Consider the following 14,942-nt stretch of genomic DNA (forward strand, 5'->3'; position numbering starts at 1 on the left):
ATTGTTCCCGGGGATTGCTCATCAGTATGCAGATGGCTGCTACTTTGTTATGCTGATGGTCGCTGGTATCTATGTTGTCTGGCCTTTTCAGAGGTAAATACACTATGACCAAATCCTCCTTCTTGACCGGTATGTAGTTCCTCTCCGTGTCAGCGGATGTCCTGGATGCGAATGTGATGGGGCGAGGACAGCCCCAACCCTGTAAAAAGATGCATCACATGTCAAAACGAAGGGTCAAAATCTTGAAGGACGAAAGTTGTTGTTTCACTTCAGAGAAAACTGCCTGCTGTGGCCGGGCCCATTCCCATGGTTGGCCTTTTTCAGCAGTCAACGGAGGGGGTACAGAGTAGGCAGGTTTGGGATGAACTTCCTCTAATAGTTCACGAGGCCTAGGCAGGAACAGAGTTCCGTTTGCCCTCCTGGCACGGGGGCCTGCTGGATGGCCCGCACCCTGTCCTCAACGGGGTGTAGGAACATGGGAATTAGGACTTCTGCTCCTTCGAGCCTGCCCTGTCATTCAATCAGATCACGACTGATCTCTGCCTGGTCTCAAATCTATCTCCCCACCTTTTGCTCATATCCCATTAACCGTAGGCCACGGAGGTCCACGTGGTAACTCAGATACATGGCCTTGACCATGTCACATTCCTCCCGCAGGAGGCGGACACCGGCTCCCTCGAAACGCCACAGGACCTCGGCCAGGTTCTGTAAATGCTCCTAGTCTGAGCAGCCTACAATCAGGACATCATCCAGGTACACCGCCATTCGGGGCATGGTCCATAGGATGTTCTCCATTATTCTCTGTAAGATTGCACATCCCAAGGAGACCGAAAGGCAACCGGGAACATTCGTATAACCTTCGGTGAGTATTCATTGTCATGAAACATCATGAGCCAGGGTCAAAGACTAGCTGGATGTATGCGTGATTCATGTCCTGATTCATAAAAGTGCGACCACCACTGAAATTTAACATATAAATCCTTGATGTGAGTGTTTGGGCAACGGTCCAGATGAGAGACACTGTGGCGTACGGAGCCATCAAATCACGTATATGACCGGGGCTACCCAGTCGGAAACTCAATGCCGTACATAATGCCCAAACGTTCCAATCGATCCAATTCATCATCCACCTTAGACCTCAAGGGCATATGGGACCGGTCGGGTGCAGATATAGCGTGGCTGTGCCAACAGGTCCACACCAATCTGGGCCATTATTGCTCCGTATGGTGCCCAGGCCCTCCTGGAAAACGTCAGGGAATTTTACTAATATCTCTTCCGGTCCATGTGGCAGACCTGCTGCCAATCCAGCTGGAGATGCCACAGCCACTCGCGGCTCAGCAAACTCAGCCCGCTTCCAAACGCCACTACCAGCGGTAGACGTGCCGACTGCTGCCCATATGTAACAGGGATCACCGATGCACCCACAATTGTCAATGTTTCCCCGGTATATGTGGCAAGCTGGGCGCTGGTGACCCACAGAGCCACTGGAGGCCTGACCGCATGTCGGATAGAATTCGGTGGCTGATCACGGAGACCGACGCTCTGATATCGAGCTCCATCTGGATGGACTGCCAATTCACCTGCAAGGCAACTTGGATCGGAGCAACCCGGATCGGAGCAACCCGGGGTTCCGCTACACAGTGTAGCTTCTGCTAGGATACATCTTCATCGTCTACATAGCAAGCCTGGTCACGTGGGGATGGTCACGTCTGGTGGATGGGTGGGTCCTCATGGGGCCGTCTGTCGCCTTGGTCTTGGCAGCCCCATGCTGCCAGCCCATACCCGACATCCGGGTCCTCTTGGTCGGAGGAGGCAGCGTTCTCCGGGCCTCTGCGTCGGCGGCCTGCGGTAATGGTCCCATCATCGAGTGCCCGTTTCTTTGGGTAATGGCAAAGCCGAATGGCGATCGATGAGGCGGCCTAGGTTATGGCAAAGCCAAATGGCAATCGATGAGGCCGCCTAGATTCAGGACTGCCATGCTTTGGGAGTTCTTGCACTCTTTGCTCAGCAGTCTCGTGGGAGATGGCTATCTTGACTGCCCACCGCAGATTCAGGTGGCTTTCCCCTTTAAATTTTTGTTGCTTTGCAGACCAAGCAGTCTCTAAGGTTTTTATTCATCGTGGCGCCAAACTCGCAGGTTTTAGCCAGTTTGCGCAAACGGGCCAAGAATTCATTAGTCGATTTGTCCTGGCCTGAGTGGCTATACGAAACCGGAACCGGTTCGGGGGGCTTGGGGTTAAAGTGGTCCCCTACAAGGCCTACTAAGGCAGAAAAAGACTACGTTCACGCATCCAGGTGGGTCCAACTTTTTATGATACTGTAGGCCAGTCCACCACAAGCCGTTCATAGTATTATCACTTGCGATTCGTCCCCAACAATTGCATTTGTCTGAAAAACAAAATACTGCATGTGTTCAATGTACTGCCGCCAATCGTACCTGCATCCTAAGGCTCCAATTTTCCAATATGAGGCATCTCTGCTAGTGGGTTGGAGGCCTCCTGAGGTCTAAACAAAGTGATCCGGTTACGAAGCATTCGGCGCCAAAGACAGCTCCACTTAACCCTCATCGCCAGTGTAGAATTCGCGCAGAATGTAAACACATGGAACAGTCGGCTGGATGCAACAATACTTATTTATTCTCCATACACAATAACATCCCATTCCCCAAAGGGTCTCCCTCCATGACTTGAATCCAGATCGGGGTCTTTATACTCCGAGGGGCCCCCCTCGTTAAAGAGGAAGCCCCGCCCCATTACTGGGGAAGTTCATATTCCATGGAGGTCACGGGGAACCAGATAGTCCACAATCTGTGACCTCCGTGCGGGTTACAATAGGTGCAAAGCAGCAGCCAGGATTCAGCTATTCGGGCTGGCGGACTGCCTGAAGCAAAAGTGAGATCGTTGACCGAACATTGTGGTGAAAGCCTGCGGTGAGGTGAGGACCAAAAAGAAAATGCTGGAAAATCTCAGCAGCATCTGTAGGGAGAGAAAAGAGCTAATGTTTCAAATCCATGATGTGGAGATGCCGGCGTTGGACTGGGGTGAGCACAGTAAGAAATCTTACAACACCAGGTTAAAGTCCAACAGGTTTGTTTCGATGTCACTAGCTAGTGACATCGAAACAAACCTGTTGGACTTTAACCTGGTGTTGTAAGACTTCTTACTGTTTCAAATCCAGATGACCCTTCGTCAAAGGTGAGGTGAGGAAACGGCACTGGTCAATGGCCTTTGAGGGGAGCAGCAGGGTGACTCCAGGTCAGGGCTGAGGAAGGTGATCGGTCAACCAACCAAAAGAACAGAGGTCACCAGTTCACATAGCCAACAGCAGCACAAACGCAGGTCGCGTCCTGGCCATCCGTGCAAGAGGTGAGCAGAGCAGCAGTTAGGAAATGCAACGGCGGCCAGGCAATCACTAGCATAGTGTGTTTTGGGGAATTGGGGAGCAGCAGCCAACAGGAGCAGGGCAAATCAACCAGAGCCAGAAGTCAGCCAGGCAGAGCGGAGAGTAAAAAGGCTAGGCAGCAACGAGACTGAGAAGACAAAGCAGCAACTGGACTGGGTGGCGAGAGAGAGCAAAGGCCAGGCAGCCAGCAGCAGCTGCCAGCCAGGAGCACACACGGTCATCGAGCGAGAGTCGAACAGAGCAGCATTTGGAAGATGCGAAGAAAGCCAGGCAAGTGCCGACATCGTGTCTCACGGAATCGGGGAGGAGCAGCCAGCAGGAGCACAGCCAGAGAGCGACAGGGCTGGGAAGAAATATCCTTCGTCTTGTTGTCTTTGCATGTTGAATTTACTGCCTTTTTTGGAGTGTCATTTCACTCTTTGGTCGATTGCGGTCTCTTTTATGATAGCCAGCTTGCCTTCCCATCCATCGGCAACCCGGCTTTCCCAGAAATTGCCCAGAGTCAGTTACTCTGGTAGGATTTTGGCAGTGAACTTTAGCTCATCCTCACACCAATTCTTTTCACAATTTCCAAAGACTACTTCCTACCAACTCATAAGCATTAGGGGTGCGCCACCACATCACAAGGGGCGGCACATGACATGGGGACCCCGAAAAGAGGGAGAGCGCGGGGCCCCCAAAAGTCGAAGTCTGCCTCTGACTTTGGTATCCCATTTTATTCACCAAGAGGAGCTTCTATTATTATTTTCACCATCACGAGGTATGTCTACTTCCACTTTTGTAACATAACCTAACTTCACCCGATTTCAGCCAGCCTGCTTCTGAAGCCCCCATTCATGCCTTGGTTATCTCTGGAGAACATTGTTCCAATGCATTCCTAATTGGTCTCCCATACTCCACCCTCCGTAAACCAAAAGTCATCCAAAACTCTGCTGCCTCTGTCTAACTCCCATTCATCTTGCACTCACTGACCGACACAGGCTCCCATTCAAGCAGCACCTGGATTTTAAATTCTCAGCCTGGTTGTCAGATCCCTTCATGGCTTCAGCTCTCTGTATTTCTGATCTCCTTCAGCTCCTCAATCCTTGGATATCTTGACTCTAATTCTGGTTTCAAGCATGGTGTTTTAATCCCTCTACAACTGGTAGCTGTGCCTGTAAATGAAATACCTACTCCACACCTCCCATTCTGTCTCTCCACCGCTTTCCTTCTTAAACTACTCCTTATTTCTCTGATGAAGCACTTGATCATCTGACCTAATTTCTCCTTATGTGTTTGGTATTTATATATAAAGCTCCTGCAATCTCAATTCATTACAACTTGCCATATTTTCAAGAAACACTAAGGCTAGGACTTTGATAGCCCTGTTTGTTGGACAAAGGGATCACAATTCACAATCTGCCTGTGTCGGTTTGAAATAAGTAGACAGGTGTAAAATTGATGCTCCCACCCCCATGATTGTAGAGTGGCTTACAAGCACCACTCATGTTGTCATCAGTAAACCGATAGCAAATGGGCAGCACGGTAGCACAAGTGGATAGCACTGTGGCTTCACAGCGCCAGGGCCCAGGTTTGATTCCCCATTGGGTCACTGTCTGTGCAGAGTCTGCATGTTCTCCCAGTGTCTGCGTGGGTTTCCTCCGGATGCTCCGGTTTCCTCTCACAGTTCAAAGACGTGCAGGTTAGGTGGATTGGCCATGATAAATTGCCCTTAATGACCAAAAGATTAGATGGGGTTATTGGGTTACGGGGATAGGGTGGAAGTGAGGGCTTAAGTGGGTCGGTGCAGACTTGATGGGCCGAATGGCCTCCTTCTGCACTGTATGTTCTAAATGAATTCTTGAACACTGCATCAATTTTCACTTCAGTTCCACATACTGTTGAAGTATAAGCACCATTAAGTACTGCACAGTCTGGAACGATCATTTATCACAGGACAAAAAAAAAGCTCCGTAGTGACCAACACAATTTGTTCGGATTCATCATCTGGATCCTCTTTGTAATGTACCAGTTTGAGACTCTCCATTTTGGGGAGTTCATACATAATGAAACAGTCACAGTGGAAACAGCTATTTGTGCTCCCTGGGCATTGTGTGTTCATTTGCCCATTATTACGACAATTTACAAACTTACAGACATACAAATTAAGAGTAGGCCACCTCGAGTCTGCTCCGCCATCAGTAGGATCATGGCTGATCGGATTGTGGTCTCAACCCACATTCTGCCTACCTGTTTTTGCAGGTACTGCTCCTGGCTCATTGCTAAATAGGAGTGGTGCTCCCCGAAGATCCTTTTTAGTTGGGCAACCGTTCTCTGAGCCATCTTTTACTCTTCTCAGAGCTTCCCCCCCCCCCCCCCCCCACCCCACCCCCCTCACCAAATCCTGCATTTTAAGTGCTCATTTCTTTTTCTCTGCAGAAAGCACGTAACTGCCTTTGACGTGGTCCAAGAATTGTGAATCATAGCTGGATGTTTGCAAACATTGTGGTTCATTTCAAATCTGGCTACCTCAAATCCACTCAAGCGTGAAGGGAAATTAGATTAAATAAACCATGCAGCCAGCTGTCAATCACAGTCTAGTAAAACCAATTCCACATGGATAGGAATTAAAGCCTTGCAGATCAAAGATCTGAGGGGGTTTGAATCCAGCTAATGTGGTTTTCCCTTTCTAGGAACTTACAGGTGGTGCTTTGTCTGCCTGAGGCAGCAGTTGTATTGCACAGATAAATTTTTTAAACGGTGATTTTTCTTTTAAAATTGTCGCTGTCTGGACTGTTCTGTAGCTTACAGGCAGGAGTCTCTCTTATGGGGCATGCTGACCAGAATTGTATAAAGGGAGGGAGCCTCGGGTCTTGCTATCAGACCATCCGCTCAAAATAGCGGCCCGACGGCATGATTCATGATCCGTGCATAAGTTTGCATAGCAAGGGATGGTGAATTGTCTCTGATTAGCATCGCAGCACAAGAATAAATCAGAGGCTATTCATCTCTGGTGGGAGAACAATCATTTCCCAACTGGAGAATTCCAGCCCAGATGTCTCATCTTTTGAAAGAAAAAAAACTGGATGACTTTAAGGTTGCACCATGTGAGGAAATAGAAATGTTAAATACATTTTTGAAATGTATTTCAGCACACAAAATAAAACTGTTACACCAGACAGTAGTCTCAGCTCCCAAAAGCTGCAAGGACTCAATTGCAGAGTAATTAATTTGAGGTATCTGGTCAAAACTCTATACCATTTATTCTGGTAAGACATGAGCTGTCGTTGGTATATTTGCAGATGCCATCAGTCTCCTCATTCTCCCTTTCTTCTCCAGCCTGGATTACAAGCTGAACCTCTTCCCTTCTAGCAGTACATGGAAAGGAATGTTTAGGTATTAACAGCAGTAATGCATGATACTCTGGGAAACAAATTACTTGGGGACTAAATGGTACCCAATTATACACCGTCTATGCTTATTAACTCAAGACCAACATGGAAATTCCATACACAGAAACTTCATGTAAATCTTACTGATACGGAGAATAGAAAAAAAGGTTACCTGATTTTTAGCTGCAACTCCAACAGTCCTGTTCTTCAACCCAAAGGATACAACTGCCCTAGTAAAGTGGAAAAGTTCATTACGATTTCATATTTCTGTATATCAAAAGCAAAAATAAGTGTACCGAGAAGAAATAATTTAAAACAGGAGCTGAGACACCCCTATACATCATTTCAATTCTAAACATTCACTAGGCAACCCATTGGGGATGACACCACTGATTGAGGGAATAGCAAGAAACCAGCCACATTTCCCACATTTGGGTCAGTGGAGGGTAAAAATGAAAGGTCAAGGGTGACGGGGGAGGAAATGACAACAGCTTGATACATATTTGCCATGAAAATGATATATGGCAAATACAGAGAGTATCATTGAAAGTTTCATTTTGTGGTCATCGTCAACAAAGAGCCATCTTGTCTCTGATATGGACTGTATGTCAACAACTTGTGCAGCATAGGCAGCAAAAAAAAAAAAAAAAAATGCAGTCTCCATTGAAATGTCTCGGTGTGTTGATAACAGTCCAAGAATAGTGACAGCTACGGACAAAGTGCTTTGTTTCACCGGACCCTATAGTTAATAGCCATCTCTTTAATAAAAATAGATTTCTATCCTCGGCTCAAAGGACATCCTCTTTCTCTCCAGCACTGTGTCAGGGCGGCATGGTGGCGCAGTGGTTAGCACTGTTGCCTTATGGCACTGAGTTTGATCTCAACCCCGGGTCACTGTCCATGTGGAGTCTGCACATTCACCCCCACAACCCAAAAAGATGTGCAGGGTAGGTGGATCCGTCACTCTAAATTGCCCCTTAATTGGAAAAGAAAAATTATATTAAATTTATATTTTAAAAAATCTATTGTGCCACCCTTCCTCATCTTATATCCGTGAACATAACATCTACCACCCAGTCCTGCCAAGTCTCAATTATCTCGACTTATTTCCATCATTGGGCCCATCATGAAATTTCCTCTCCTATCTGCCCAATTCCATTTGTGAATTGCCCTTTAAAATGTTTTTTTTTTTTTTTTAATATGTTTTTATTAAGAATTTTTCAATAACAATATTTTCCACCTTACAAACAACCCCCCCCCCCCCCCCCCCCCCGTAACAAAAGAAAAGAAAAAGAACTTGCGTGGCAAGACATGAACATGGTAAGTCAATAAGATACAAAACTTTGTACATTGGATTCTTCCCGTACATGTCAGTTTCCGGATTGTTCATGTGTTTTCTTGCTCAAATGCCCCCCAGAGAAACCCCCCGCCACGAACGATGTCCCCCCCCCTCCCCTCCTGGGTTGCTGCTGCTGCTGTCCGACCTTCATCTAACGCTCCGCGAGATGGTCTAGGAACGGTTGCCACCGCGCCCTTTAAAATGTTGACATTAAAATTGCATCCCCACTTATATGCCTTGGAGCCACTTGAATCAGAAGTAATACAATTAGGCTGCCAGGTTTGAAGTGTGCATTCTGATACATATATAAGATACACCAGTCCTAATGAACAGAATTGAAATTCCCTAGCTGCTGTGGTGAGATTTCAACTCATCTCTGAATCGTCAGAATGGAAACTTCCCGTTTCATTTCCTTGGTAATAACTGCAAATACATGAAATTTTTCAGGACTAATTGGAGGATGTGCAACAGGTAGATACTTGGTTGCAAAACTCCTTTGAGGTCAGGGGTTCAGTATGTGCAGCGTTTCTTCTGTACAGCACACAACAGCAGGGCATGGGGGGATAGCGGTATCGGTCAGTAAGAGAGTGAGGTTCCAGATAGAGAAGATGGTGGCGGACCAGGGGGTAGATATGTGATAGTAACAGGGGTGTTGGAGGGGAGGACGGTGGCATTGCCAAGTGTGTATGGCCTCATCGGTGATGATGCAGGCAGGGTTTGAGAGGAAAGTGTTGGGCGGGGGGGGGGGGGGAGGCTGGTGGTGTTGCAGTGTGTGTATGGCCCCATCTGTGATGATGCAGGGTTTGTGAGGAAAGTGTTTGTGGCCATTCTGGACTTGGATTCGCACAAGCTAATAGTGGGAGGGGGCTGGAACTTGGTGCAAGAGCCAAGGTTGGATCGGTCACAGCTGCGCTCGCTTGCCCAGGGTAAGGCACTGACTGGGCTTATGAAGGAGATGGGAGGGGTGGACCCATGGAGGTTCTTGCACCTGAGGGAGCGGGAGCACTCAAATGTTCTCTTCGATTCACAATGTTTACTAGAGGATAATGGATTGCAGTTCTTAATGGGTTTGGGATCAGGCCGAGTATCATGGAGCTATTATATAAGGAATCAAGGGCGAGTGTCTGCAAAAACAATACGAGTTTGGGGTACATTGCTCTGCACTGGGGACCAGGCAGGGGTGTCCTAAGACCCCTCTGTTAGTGATTTAGCCTTTGGCCTTCACGCTGAGGAGCTCAGGGTTTGTGGGGGGAGGGGAAGACATAGGGAAACCTGGAAGAGAATGAATACTTTGTGCTGTCCCGGCTGGGGGTGGGAGGGCTGCCTTTCCACAGGACAGCAATCCACTTTAGATCTTTGGGGGGTGCGGGTGGCACGGGACTGGGGGGGGGGGGCTCCGTAGGTACAATTTTACTAGCTTGGTGGGGAGGGTGAAAGTGGATTTGGCAAGGTGGGATAGCCTTCGTCTTTGGGGTGCAGGCAATCAAGTGAATGTGATGCAGCGATTTTTGTTTTTATTTCAGTGCCTGCCGGTCTTTTTGACAAAGGTTTTCTTTAAAAAGTGGATAATTTGTTCTTATTGGTTCTCTTTTGTTGTTTATTTAATGAAAATGTGGAGAATGAAAAGATCTGTCATAATCTCTTTGGATGGAGGCGTAGACTTATGCGCCAAATGGCCTACTTCTGCTCCTACAGGGAAAATGTGCTGCTTGATGCCATATTGACAGTAAACTATTGGGATGTTGTTAATGCAACCTGTCATAGTCCCAATTCCTGTTACAAAGTTGATATAAGTCAGCAATGCTTCGCTTCTGAAGTGCAGCTTCTTCACAACATCCATTTCTAGAGGATCCACAGGCAGTGACACCACCTGGTCTTTATCTCCTTAACTAACTTATTTGACTTTTCACAGGTCTTTGCTGCTGCTGTCTTCCACTGACTGAGGAAACAAAAAAGGAACTCAAATCCAAGACTAAGATCATATTTATCTATCAGTAGTGATAGACAACCTACAGTAAGTAGGCACTTCAAACAGATTTGAGTAGTGCCTTCACAATTCCCAAAATCCTCCACATCCAGTGGCAAGACAAGGCAATCCAAAAGCAACATCCTCTCCGATGCCAAATGCACTACCAAGGTACTACCAGCTCCAATGGGCAGGCTATGCCATTTGTACCTGCCACCAAGCAACTATTCCAAACTCGGTCATAGTAGGAGACTCCCAGGAGGACAGCTGAAACCTTTATTCCCAAAGAATCAAACATCCTCTCAGGCTCATGGGAATCCCTTCCCTGTTACCGACCAAAATGAAGAAGGTTCATTTGAGAGGGCACCAACTAACGAGAGACTTCGTCAGAAACACAAAGGCAAAGTTTGAATTGTTGGAGCAACGGCACAAACAACTCACTTACACAGCTCTCAAGGAGAGGTGTCCTGTATGTGGATCTCGCATAAATGGTCGAGAGATCCAAATCGAACTGGAGTGGAACCAAGTCATCCTCGGTCCCAAGGGACTGCCAAGAGATTGTTGCTGACATTACCATCATTGTGGCAGCCTCACTGATGTGCCAAACAACATTTTCTTTCTGCCCCTACTGTAACCACAGGAGGTGCCATCCACCTGTAACCATATGACCACTATGTTTGGGCAAACTCAAGTCATTGAGAAACAGATATTATAGAAAGCTTGCCTTGTATGGTTAAGTGGCTATTAAGGTTTGGGGGGTGGGGATTTGGTGGCAAATCGCCTGGTTGTTGCCTTTCTTACGGCACTGGAGGCCAATCTTCTGACTATACTTCCCAAGCTGCCAGCCGCTGTCAGTTCATCCCAGGCAGCAGTGGCTGCCCTGTGGCTCACCCTCTGGGGCTCTTTGGGGGGAGGCGGGGGGGGACATCCCTCCTGGCCTCGGCCACATCTAGGAGCCTCCCCAGATCCACGTCTTCAAACCTTGGGGCCAGTCTTCTCGGCGCCATGGTTGCGAAGGGAGTGCAGTAAGCAGTGTCAAGTGCTGCTTGACCTCGTTAGCGGGCTCGGTCCCAGTGAATCGGCTGGCGAGCATTCATTTGCGGCATGAAGCCCGTGGGGTCTCATTGAGTGGATCAATTAACATTGAATATCATTGCCAGCCTCATTGAGCCAAGCGTCGGGAATCTTGCGGCTGTTCCCACTTGCTACTACATTAAGAAATCTTTCCAGAGAGTTGCACCCTTCGGGCTGGATTCTTCTGCCCTGCCGCAAGCACGCCACGGATGAGTCCCGGACAATTGAGACACCCATCAACCTCGGGCAGGATTCTCCAGTCACCAGGTGGATGTGGCCAGGGAATCCGGGCCTTTGTCTTCAGAACGGAAAATTCAGCCCTTGTGGTCTCTCAACCATAATCGTATTGAATGGTGGAGCAGGCTCGAGGGGCTGATTTGCCTTCACCCTGCACCTAGTTCTTATGTTCTTTCTCTTCGCCAATACCACTGAAAAGTCACTAGTTTATCTCTGTATAGCTCGGAGTGGTTAGCCATGGGACACTTACCTAGGTCTGGGGAGACTCTTAAGAGTACGGACAACCAGCACTTGAGGTCTGAAGTGACCCCACTATCCAAATGAATAAAACGCTCATAATTTATGACCACCAATAGTGTTAATCATCAACTGTACATTATAATTTGATAAAAAACAAAATAAGCTATTAGCTGGCTGTTGTGTCAACCCACCAGTAACAACACTACAACAGTTAAAGTGTTATCCTGAATTATTTTCAGACTTCAAAGTTGATCAGAACCCAACTCACAAAAAAAAGTGACAATGACATTTCTTCCTGCAGAGGTCCCATTTCCTCCCTTCTAGAAATTTCCCACATTCTTCATCCAATCCACATTTCAAGCAGAACTTCCAATTTAATTAAGAAAAATCACGGTGAGATTCCCAATCTTATAATTGTTCTTTTAATTCGAAAAAGATAAGAACAAATGTGAGCGAGGAAGCCTTTCCCCTCCCTGCACGACAGCATCATTTTGCGCTTCAGCTTCTTGTTTTCGCTGAACTCGGAAATGTTGATAAAATGGAGAAAAAAAATCCAGGAAATCCACGAAGTCTTGTATGACTGAGAGAGAAAACCTGAACAACTCTGCTGGCTAAATTTAAACAAAGTGTGACAGGAACAAAAAGAAATGATTATGGGGCAAATATTGCACTCAACACGTGAATCCGTCCAAAGAGGGGGAGATATTCCAGCAACACTTTCAGGGTAACAGAAATGATGAGAACTGCGGTTGTTTAAAGCCTTCAGTGAAGTGACTTACGGGGTACATCTGTCACTGAACTCATTGGCGATGGTCTCGATGCCTCCCGCTCTGGCGATGGCGATGTAGCAGGTCTGCGATCCAATATCAAAGCCGACCACCGACATCTTTATTTCAATCTCAAGCCGGCAGACACGACTTCACTATCTATCTTCCTTTCTTTGTCCGAGCCTTTTTCCGCCCCTGTCCAGCCGCTCCCCGCTGCGCTGACCCCGCCGCTTCTCCCCTCCACTTTAAACACCCAGCTCGGCGTGGAGGAAAGTTCCAGAAACTGTCACCATGCCCTCGCCTCGCGCCGCCCCCGTGCGCACGCGCGCTCTCATCCGCATTCTCCAGCCTTCCAGACATTCGCAGCAGCGGCCGCCCGGGCCGCCGCCCCGCCTCCGTCGCCATGGCGACCGCGGACGCCCTGACAAGTTCCGAGAGGCGACTAGAAGCTTCCGCGGCGTCGGGCGGCTGTTTGTCTTCGCTGAGACGTGGCTCCCCTCCCCGGCGATCTTCACGCCATGGCACCGAGGACGGGGAGCACCGAGTCAGAAAGTAAAAGACCATCGAGAGATGCAGGCTCGCCATGCGGGCCATTCATCTGAGGCGCTGGTTTTACAGTATAGAAAAATAAGGCTTCCTCCCTTCCGTGTTATCTTAGCCACATTTGTTCCCGATGGATAAATGTTTTGAAAGTAAAGTGGGTGCAGTGGTTGGCTGTTTGTCCGATCATTTTTGCTCGCTTTTTTTTTCGTTGTTTAGGTTTGAACCGAATTTTCATTAATGACTTGGATGAGGGAGTTGAAGGGTGGGTCAGTAAATTTGCAGATGATACGAAGATTGGTGGAGTTGTGGATAGTAAGGAGGGCTGTTGTCGGCTGTAAAGAGACATAGATAGGATGCAGAGCTGGGCTGAGAAGTGGCAGATGGAGTTTAATCCTGAAAAGTGTGAGGTCCATTTTGGAAGGACAAATATGAATGCGGAATACAGGGTTAACGGTAGAGTTCTTGGCAATGTGGAGGAGCAGAGAGATCTTGGCGTCTATGTTCATACATCTTTGAAAGTTGCCACTCAAGTGGATAGAGCTGTGAAGAAGGCCTATGGTGTGCTAGCGTTCATTAACAGAGGGATTGAATTTAAGAGCCGTGAGGTGATGATGCAGCTGTACAAAACTTTGGTAAGGCCACATTTGGAGTACTGTGTACAGTTCTGGTCACCTCATTTTGGAAAGGATGTGGAAGCTTTGGAAAAGGTGCAAAGGAGAGTTACCAGGATGTTGCCTGGAATGGAGAGTAGGTCTTACGAGGAAAGGTTGAGGGTGCTAGGCCTTTTCTCATTAGAACAGAGAAGGATGAGGGGCGACTTAATAGAGGTTTATAAGATGATCAGGGGAATAGATTACAGTCAGAGACTTTTTCCCCGGGTGGAACAAACCATTACAAGGGGACATAAATTTAAGGTGAATGGTGGAAGATATAGGGTGGATGTCAGAGGTAGGTTCTTTACCCAGAGAGTAATGGGGGCATGGAATGCACTGCCTGTGGAAGTAGTTGAGTCGGAAACATTCGGGACCTTCAAGCAGCTATTGGATAGGTACATGGATTCCGGTAAAATGATATAGTGTAGATTTATTTGTTCTCAAGGGCAGCACGGTAGCATTGTGGATAGCACAATTGCTTCACAGCTCCAGGGTCCCAGGTTCGATTCCGGCTTGGGTCACTGTCTGTGTGGAGTCTGCACATCCTCCCCGTGTCTGCGTGGGTTTCCTCCCACAGTCCAAAGATGTGCAGGTTAGGTGGATTGGCCATGATAAATTGCCCTTAGTGTCCAAAATTGCCCTTAGTGTTGGGTGGAGGTGTTGACTATGGGTAGGGTGCTCTTTCCAAGAGCCGGTGCAGACTCAATGGGCCGAATGGCCTCCTTCTGCACTGTAAATTCAATGATAATCTATGATTAATCTAGGACAAAGGTTCGGCACAACATCGTGGGCCGAAGGGCCTGTTCTGTGCTGTATTTTTCTATGTTCTATGAAACATCAAACGCAGAAAAGTCTAAACTATTAGTGGCAAGAGGCCGAGGGGATCGGATTTTGTGACTGGAAGCCTGTGTCCAGTAGTTTTAGCAAAGGGGTCGGTGCTGGGTCCCTTGCTGTTTGGGGTGTTTATTAATGGTCAAGACGTGAATGTGAGGAGGGGGGTGTCATGATATTCAGGTAAACATCATAGCACATACATACTGATGGACAGATCAACGGACCAATCAACACACACACACCACAGCCAATCACAGGCAAGAGCATACACAGTACAAAATAGGGAACACGACACTTCCTGAGCATTCCAGCAGGAGACAGCTCAGGGCACAGAGCTCATAGCAAGCCACTCACACATCCACCATGTGCTGAGTGCCACTACAAGATAGTATTAGGAATAGGTCCACAGATTCTAGGGTTATGATCGAACCTCAGTAACCAGTTTACCACTGTAAATAAATGTTAGCAATAAAACTGAGTTGTACCATTCGCAACCGTGTTGGTTCGTCTGTGTAG

General features: G+C 47.7%; 1 protein-coding gene across 2 annotated transcripts in view; it reads right to left on the bottom strand.

Moving 5' to 3' along the window:
- The window catches only part of hsph1 (heat shock 105/110 protein 1), a 114,112-nt gene extending 101,458 nt beyond the window's left edge, over positions 1 to 12,654 (bottom strand). The window contains exons 1-2 of one of the 2 annotated variants that reach the window (XM_072476982.1): positions 12,409 to 12,646; positions 6,946 to 7,003 (exon numbers count right to left, since the gene is read on the bottom strand). In XM_072476982.1, coding sequence (XP_072333083.1) covers positions 6,946 to 7,003; positions 12,409 to 12,515 — 165 coding nt within the window. In that variant the 5' untranslated portion in view covers positions 12,516 to 12,646. Of the gene's footprint in view, positions 1 to 6,945; positions 7,004 to 12,408 lie in introns of both variants that reach the window. The other variant, XM_072476983.1, reaches the window with a different exon arrangement.
- Positions 12,655 to 14,942: the final 2,288 nt, after the last annotated feature.

Source organism: Scyliorhinus torazame, chromosome 15 (genome assembly GCF_047496885.1).
Source record: "Scyliorhinus torazame isolate Kashiwa2021f chromosome 15, sScyTor2.1, whole genome shotgun sequence".
NCBI classification, from domain to species: Eukaryota; Metazoa; Chordata; class Chondrichthyes; order Carcharhiniformes; family Scyliorhinidae; genus Scyliorhinus; species Scyliorhinus torazame.